Below are 7,850 nucleotides of genomic sequence, written 5' to 3'. Positions count from 1 at the left end.
GAGGGACAATGTTGTTGTTGTTGTTGTAGCAATGCTCCCCCCCCCCCCCTCGCCCCCCTCTAATAGCTGCGACCGATCACAAATTGTCATCAATATTCTCTAACGGGAGTACAAGGAAACTTGCTGTTTCAACAGGGGTGGACCATAATGAAAGGGGTGTTAGAGGCGTTGGTTCCACATTACAGTGTGGGTACTCGCCGAGGGATAATCGATACCATTTATACAAATTTTCTTAAATATTTTTGATGGATAGGCCAACACACTAGCTCTAGACCACGGCTGCATACGCCGGTAAATTCAGCCTTAATGAACTATCACACTTCAACTGAACGATGCTGTTTAGCTAAGCTGCGAAGAGCTACAGCGCTTTTGCTGGCGTGGGCAAGTTATGGGAAGATCTCACCAGAGTTCGGAGAAGCTGGTGGGGGATGACTTTGATCTCTCTTGGTGCCCCCTGTTGGCGTCAGTTATTGCGAAATAGGGTTAGCTGGAGTGACTTGTTACGCAACGACCAGCATCTCCTCAACGGTTAAGCGCCAATTAACGAATTTATCTTCCAACCGCGAGGAACATTTGACACTGATGATCTCTTATGAAGTGAAGTTTCAGCATATTTAAGAGTTAAAGAAGGTGAAGAAGGTTAATGAAAAATCAATAGGGGTGGTCTCCAACATTCGCTTCTTAATTAGAAGAGGATAAGAAGTAAGGTCTTTTCATTTGTCCCTTTGCAAAAATAGGACGGGTTGAGGCATCCACTATATTGGCATCTAATTTTTTTGCCATATACATAAAAACGGATTTCAAAACTTTTCGAAATATTTTTTTACTTATTTCATAAGCATTTAATTTTTTTGGCATTAAAAAAAAGTGAAAAATGTCATACCAATAATTTTTTATGTGTTTTCTTTGGTTTGGCATTTCCACAAAGTTTAAGAGAGTGATTTTAAAATTTTTTTAAAAAACAAAAATCATCATGGCCACCAAGATGAGTAAATGGTTTTACCTGGTAATATTTATACCATTACTTACCTATGTAAAAACAAGTGCTCTGTTATAAACATGCCCTTCAAAAAACGCGAGTATTCCATAAATAATGTAAGGAATACTCCTTTGGGAGTATAGGAGTGTTCCAAAATTAATCTGTATTCATACAAAAAATGTGCTCCAATTAACATTGTGATGTCCTAGGAGAGGAGTAGGTGATCCCACTCTCGCTTTGTTTGTGAGTATTCCATAGAGTACATTCGTGAGAGTACTTTCCAAAGTACTTTCACTGTAGTACTCCAAGGAGCACCCACAGAGGATCATATGCCAAAGTACTAAAGAGGAATTGTTTCGGAAAGAATTATCGGAGTGCTTTGGCATATGATCCTCTGTGGGTGCTCCTTGGAGTACTACAGTGAAAGTACTTTGGAAAGTACTCTCACGAATGTACTCTATGGAATACTCACAAACAAAGCGAGAGTGGGATCACCTACTCCTCTCCTAGGACATCACAATGTTAATTGGAGCACATTTTTTGTATGAATACAGATTAATTTTGGAACACTCCTATACTCCCAAAGGAGTACCTGCTGTCATCGAGCAAAGAGTCAGCGCATATGCGCCTTGGCAACCACGCTACTGTTGGCAGCCATAATTTCGAAATAGTAAAAGACTTCGTTTATTTGGGAACCAGCATCAACATTAGCAACAACATCAGCACTGAAATCCAGCGAAGAATCAATCTTGCCAATAAATGCTACTTTGGACTAGGTAGGCAATTGAAAAGTAAAGTCCTCTCTCGGCGAACGAAAATCATACTCTACAAGTCACTTATCGTACCCGTCCTGCTATATGGGGCAGAAGCATGGACCATGACAACAGCAGATGAAGCGGCTTTGGGAGTGTTCGAGAGAAAAGTTCTTCGAAAGATTTATGGACCTCTACGCGTTGGCGATGGCGAGTACCGAAGAAGATTTAATGATGAGCTGTACGAGCTATACGCAGACATCAACATAGTCCAGCGAATTAAAACGCAGCGGCTGCGCTGGCTAGGCCATGTTATGCGAATGAAAGATGATGCTCCGGCCAAGAAAGTGTTTCTATCGGAACCCGCCTATGGAAGCAGAGGTAGAGGGCGGCCCCCACTCCGTTGGAAGGACCAGGTGGAAAACGATTTAAACTCCCTTGGTGTGACCAATTGGCGCCGGTTGGCGGAGCGAAGGAGCGACTGGCGCGCCTTGTTGGACGGCCATAACCGTTTAGACGGTTAAGCGCCAATTAAGTAAGTAAGTAAGTAAATTGTAATTTAAAGTGCTATAGAAATTTGCTAAATTTGCAAACTTTAACAACAAATAACTTTTAAGTTATAAGTTTGCACACTTTAAAATATATATATTTGTGATCGGGAGAACTCCCTCTTTCATTTGATACCAAGTTTTACCCCTAACTCGGGGGGTGCTATTATAAAATTTTCCCAAAGTCTTTAATATACAATGATTTTTGCTGTTTATTTCGACAACAATTTTTTATTTGATTTTTGTGCTCATCGAAAGACATCACAATTATGTAGCACCATGCCGCGAATTATGATAAAAGATGGTGTGTGGAGAAACACTGAGGTAAGCATTTGACGCGACTGGTTACTCTTGGCCGTTTATTAACTAAATTGATAACTTTCAGGATGAAATCCTCAAAGCAGCTGTAATGAAATATGGTAAAAACCAGTGGTCACGTATTGCATAACTGCTGCACCGCAAATCTGCCAAGCAATGTAAGGCACGCTGGTACGAATGGCTTGATCCTAGCATAAAGAAGACAGAATGGTCATGGGAGAAGGATGAGAAGCTTTTGCATTTTGCCAAATTAATGCCAACACAATGGCGTACAATTGCGCCGATTATTTCAGAGGGTTAACTGGCACCAATTGTTCACACCAAATTGTTAGGTACAGGATTCGCCACGGGTAGGTGAGGTTGGCAATCACAACCCCCTGAATCATTTTGGTCGGCAGGTATGCCGCGGATATATTCTTGGCACTTGTTATTGATTGCTTTTATGATGCCACCAACGCAACCTGGACAGACGCCAATGCTCAGTCAACCACCCAAGCCGGGTCAACCTCCAATACCCGGACACGTCCGGACGTCCTGGTTATAATGTATGTTAATACAACTAATAATTTACAAATTTGCTGATGATTATTTTTGTGTTATTTTCTTTAGCAACCACCTGCACCTGTTACTGGTAAATATCAACAGCCGCAACAGTATGATCAAGCCCAACGCCGTTTAGATCCCGATCAGATGCCAAATCCGATAAGCGTTATCATTGAAAATAAAAATAGCGCTGGTGGTGCTTTTATTACTAATGAACAGGGTTTATTACCACCATTGGTGACCACAAAATATGTGGTAGAAGATCAGGGTAACTCCTTGCCACGTTACGTTAGGTATCGATAATCGGAATTAATGTTTTTTTTTGGCAATTACATTGATCTTTCTTCTCTGCAGGTCGTCTTTGTATTGCATACCTGCAACAGCTGATTTATTAAAAACAACAGCTTTGTCCATTACACTTACCGTCTCACCAATGGCACGCACGGTTGAGGGTGAATATGAGCCACCCATTGTAAATTTTGGTGAATTGGGTGCAATTAGATGCAATCGTTGCAAGGCTCAATAGCAACTTGTAGATGCTGGTCGTCGTTTCCAATGTCTAATGTGTAAAGTAACAAGAGATGGTAAAAAAAATATTTCACTTTTACTTGTCTTCATTGATCCATATTTTTTCTCAACAGTGCCAACTGCATATTTCCAACATTTGGGCCATACCGGACAGCGTGTCGATAAATATGAATGTCTTGAACTTGTATTGGGTACATGAGTATTTGTGTAAAAAATGCTTGGGTACCGATAGCTCTCATGGTAAACCTCAACTCATATCCAACATCAATGCCTCGCATTCAATTGTGGCACTGTACGCACTACATTGGGTTCACGTAGTATTGACCAGCATATTGTTGATTCCAGTGGTAAGGCCACAATTTCAAATGATGGGGAAACCATTATGAAACCATTGGATATTGTGAATCCAGCCGTAAAACTCTAGTAGACATCGCCAAATCTCAAAATGCTGAGGTAAGTTTTTTGTTATATTAGAATGTGTAGAATAAAAATGTTTCTCTTATCAGGTCGGCGATGGCACCACTTCAGTAGTATTTTAAGCATGTGAAATCTTAAAACAAGTTAAGCCAGATGTTGAGGAAGGCGTGCATGCACGTATCATCATTAAAGCTATACGTAAAGCATTACAATTATGCATGCTAAAATATGACATGGCTGTACATGTCGAAGCGCCAATCAAAGGAGCAACAAAGTGTTATTGGAAAAATGATCTGCCACAGCAATGTCCTCTAATGTCCAAGAGTATCAGAAAATTGTTAATGCTGAATGGCGTATTCTGTAGAATAAACTAGCTAAGTAAGGCGCCAATGTTGTGTTTTCTAAATTGCCAATTGGTGATGTTGATACACAGTATTTTGCAGATCGTGATATGTTCTGTGCTGTTCATGTACCAGAAGAAGATTGGAAACGTAGAATGAAAGCTTGTGGTGGTGCTGTTATGACTACAGCTAATGATATTAATTCAAGTGTTTTGGGTCAATGTGATTACTTTGAAGAACGTCAGGTTGGTGGTGAACGTTTCAACATTTTCCAAGGTTTGACATTAATTTCATTTTTATAGTTTATAATTATTTAAAGGTTGCGTTAATGCTAGAACAAGTACATTGATTTTACGTGGCAGTGTTGAACAATTTTTGGAAGAAACTGAGCTTCGTTACATGATGCTAAATTGCTTGTGCGGCGTACAATTAAACATGATTCTGTTGTTGCTGGTAAGTCAAAATACAAATTGAAAAAAATGTCTAATCTTAGGGCCTCATTCTCTATTACGAAACGAACTTTCGATGCGGATCAGAGACGAATCGCTAGTGTATTTGCACTATGTTAAACAATGGCAACTTTTCACTTGACAATTACTTTTGCCTTCCTGTTAGTTAGAAAGGTAAAGACCGAACGAAAATGATAGAGAATACCATTGCTAGACTATATCGTTTGGAGGCGAATCGTTCGCCTGAGCTATCGTTCGCAATACAGAATGAAGCCTTTAAATTGTTAAGTAATATAATGAAAAGATTGTGTCCAAATACCCCCAGCGGGTTAGGGGTCAGATACCAGATTCAAGGGGCTGTGTAGCGCAACCCTTCAGGGGTTCAGATTCTAGCAGCCTCTCAAAGGTTTTGAGCAGAAATGATGGTAAGCTATTGGGTCTATAATCTTTGGGATACACGTGACCGATCTTCCCCGCCTTTGGTAGGAAAGCTACACGAGCAGTTCTCCAAGAGTGCGGTACATGATTCAGTTTATGCACCCATCGAATATTATTTTAAGCCATCCCACGACCGCCCTACTTGAAACTTGTAGCATGGCCGGACATGTACCATCTGAGCCCGGCGATTTCACCACCACTACGACGTCCTCAGTAGTGTAATTAGGCAGCATATATGAATGCAGCTGTTTCCTTACCATTACTACAGCTCGCACCCGTCCTTCCGTTTGCGCATAGTAAACGCCAAATCCGCCCTGCGTCGCGGCTCTGGGACTGGGCCCTTTCTGCCATTCGACGCTTCTTCCTCCTCATACCGGTTGCAGAACCGAGGGTTTCTCGCAGCAAACCTTTTGAACTGCCTTCGACCTACTTCTACCGCCTCATGAGCCCATGCCAAGCCCTCGATCTCCTCTTCTGTTGGGTCCACCACTGCTCCCAAGCACGGTCGACATTTGGCATGTTTTAAATAAGGTCACCGATGATTTGGTTGATGAAAATATCAGGTTTCGCGAGGCGACAAAACTGGAGAGATTGGGGAGATAGCTGTTTATTTTATTACAAAGTTCATCGATGTAGGAAACAATAGCATAGGCGTAGAAGCAATAGTGACTCCTGGTGGTAAAGGTAGCTATTGATATTTAGAAGTTAAGCAGAAGTTTGAATATGAGTTTTTTTAAGTTATAGCAAAAAAAGCGTTGAGGATTTTTAATATCTTACCAGGTACCTTCGTACATGTTTCTAAAAATGAAGAATAAAACCTATTCAAACTCAATTTTCACCAGGACAAAGCCGCTGAGACTTCGCTATACTTTAACATACAATACGTTACCCCATTTTAGCACAACTATCATTTTTTGATTTTATTAAATTTTATAAAATGTTTCTTCCTCTACAGTTCTATTTCGGTATTGGATGGTAAATATGGCTTTCGCATTTTCTCCATCAATAACTGTGAAAAGGTGGAAGAAATCTATGCGTGTAAATCTCACATATTATCTTGGTCGAGCGTTTCTACAATAGCTCTCTAGTGGTGATGGTGACAGCAGAGAAACCCAACTGTTTACAAATGTTACACTTCAAAAAGGATCAAAATATCTTCCATTGGGTCTACGGCTCAAATACCCACAGTATATGAATGAATCGGTTGCACGAACTGGGTCTGAATACTGAAACAGTACACATATTCAAAATCGATGAGGAGGCTCTGATGATGGTATAGGGTGAGTTGTTGGATAACATACGAAAACCACTTTAACCCATCTATATATTTGCATTACAGCTAAAGCTTTACAAACAGCAAAATTGCTGCCGCCAAGCAATTGGAAAAGGCAGTGAAGCATTCATAACACTGTACGGATGGTGTAAAGTTAGAAACTGCTGTTGTAACACCTGCCACCGACACAACGGTCATCTCTACTTCGCCGAGTAGCGGCTCGTCCGACTATCTATCGAAGACAGTATAATCATATCTTTTGCCAACATAGGTTAGCGATGTGCTTGCACAGGAAAAGATTTCAATTGGAAAACAAAAACCAATTAAGAGAGTTTATTTATTGTTAAAGTATTTTCTTTTCTTTATATCAACAGTATTAATTTAAGTTGCAATATCACGTACATATATAATAAGGGATGTGATACGATTGCTGTCGGAATTAGATTTGAAACCAATCAATACTCCTGCTAAGGGTTGTAGAATTATTGCTTGAATAATTAGATTTAGAACAATAATAAGTCTGACTTAATTACAAGTCGTACATCTTTAAATTCTTCAATTACGACAGCAATCGGATCCACGACACCTTTGAATATTCTTGATCTGAATTTCTACTAAGCTTTAAGTTGTAGATTATTCAAATAATTGGAGTTTTTTCTGAAGCTTAAAATTATTTTTTGCTCGCTTAGAAGGGATTTCAATTGGAAAACAAAAACCAATTAAGCGAGTTTATTATTAAAGTTCTTCTGTTTTATATGAACTGGATTAATATAAGTTCCAAGTTCATGTACATATATAATAATATTGAAAATAATAAATATTGAAAATTCAATTTTTTTGGTTCATATTTTATTCATATGGCTGCTCCAGGTAAAGTAAATCTGCAGGTAAAATTCACGTTATATGGCGGTTATATAAATGGTAAAACCGCAGTAAAATTGATTGTCAAATGACTCGAAAATGTAGAGTGAAATGACGGAAAAATTACCGCCATTTGACGAGCATTGTGACGTGTGTGAGCAGCACAGTGCTATGCTCACATCCTATAAGTGGGAGCGGAATGCACGATCGCATTAATAGGAACGAAACGGAAAATTTGGTCACAAAAGTTCATCACGCCCATGCAAACGTGACTATGAATATAACTGCTGCAGAAAGTCACAATGACCGTAAAATGACTAGTAAAATGACGTGGAGCGTTTTTGCAGGGTGCGAATGGTATGGAATGGAAAAATAAAACTTGGCACTCTGTATGTGTAAGAAA

General features: G+C 39.7%; 1 protein-coding gene across 6 annotated transcripts; it reads left to right on the top strand.

Annotated features, from left to right (window-relative positions):
• Window positions 1–2,142: 2,142 nt before the first annotated feature.
• LOC137254422 (T-complex protein 1 subunit eta-like) lies at window positions 2,143–7,411 on the top strand. Of its 6 annotated transcripts, none has more exons than XM_067792068.1 (10): window positions 2,149–2,603; window positions 2,665–3,142; window positions 3,207–3,433; window positions 3,495–3,724; window positions 3,782–4,121; window positions 4,175–4,463; window positions 4,529–4,702; window positions 4,746–4,879; window positions 6,269–6,593; window positions 6,653–7,411. In XM_067792068.1, the coding sequence occupies exons 7-9, from the start codon at window positions 4,537–4,539 to the stop codon at window positions 6,290–6,292; spliced, it is 324 nt and encodes a 107-aa protein (XP_067648169.1). In that variant the 5' UTR covers window positions 2,149–2,603; window positions 2,665–3,142; window positions 3,207–3,433; window positions 3,495–3,724; window positions 3,782–4,121; window positions 4,175–4,463; window positions 4,529–4,536; the 3' UTR covers window positions 6,293–6,593; window positions 6,653–7,411. The 6 variants fall into 6 exon arrangements, with proteins under 6 accessions (XP_067648172.1, XP_067648171.1, XP_067648170.1 ...); XM_067792067.1 differs by having other exon boundaries at window positions 4,519–4,702; XM_067792071.1 differs by having other exon boundaries at window positions 2,143–2,603; window positions 4,175–4,702; window positions 4,762–4,879; window positions 6,653–7,396.
• Window positions 7,412–7,850: the final 439 nt, after the last annotated feature.

This window comes from Eurosta solidaginis, chromosome 5 (assembly GCF_040869045.1).
Source record: "Eurosta solidaginis isolate ZX-2024a chromosome 5, ASM4086904v1, whole genome shotgun sequence".
Lineage (NCBI taxonomy): Eukaryota > Metazoa > Arthropoda > Insecta > Diptera > Tephritidae > Eurosta > Eurosta solidaginis.
This window is presented reverse-complemented; position numbering and strand designations above follow the sequence as displayed.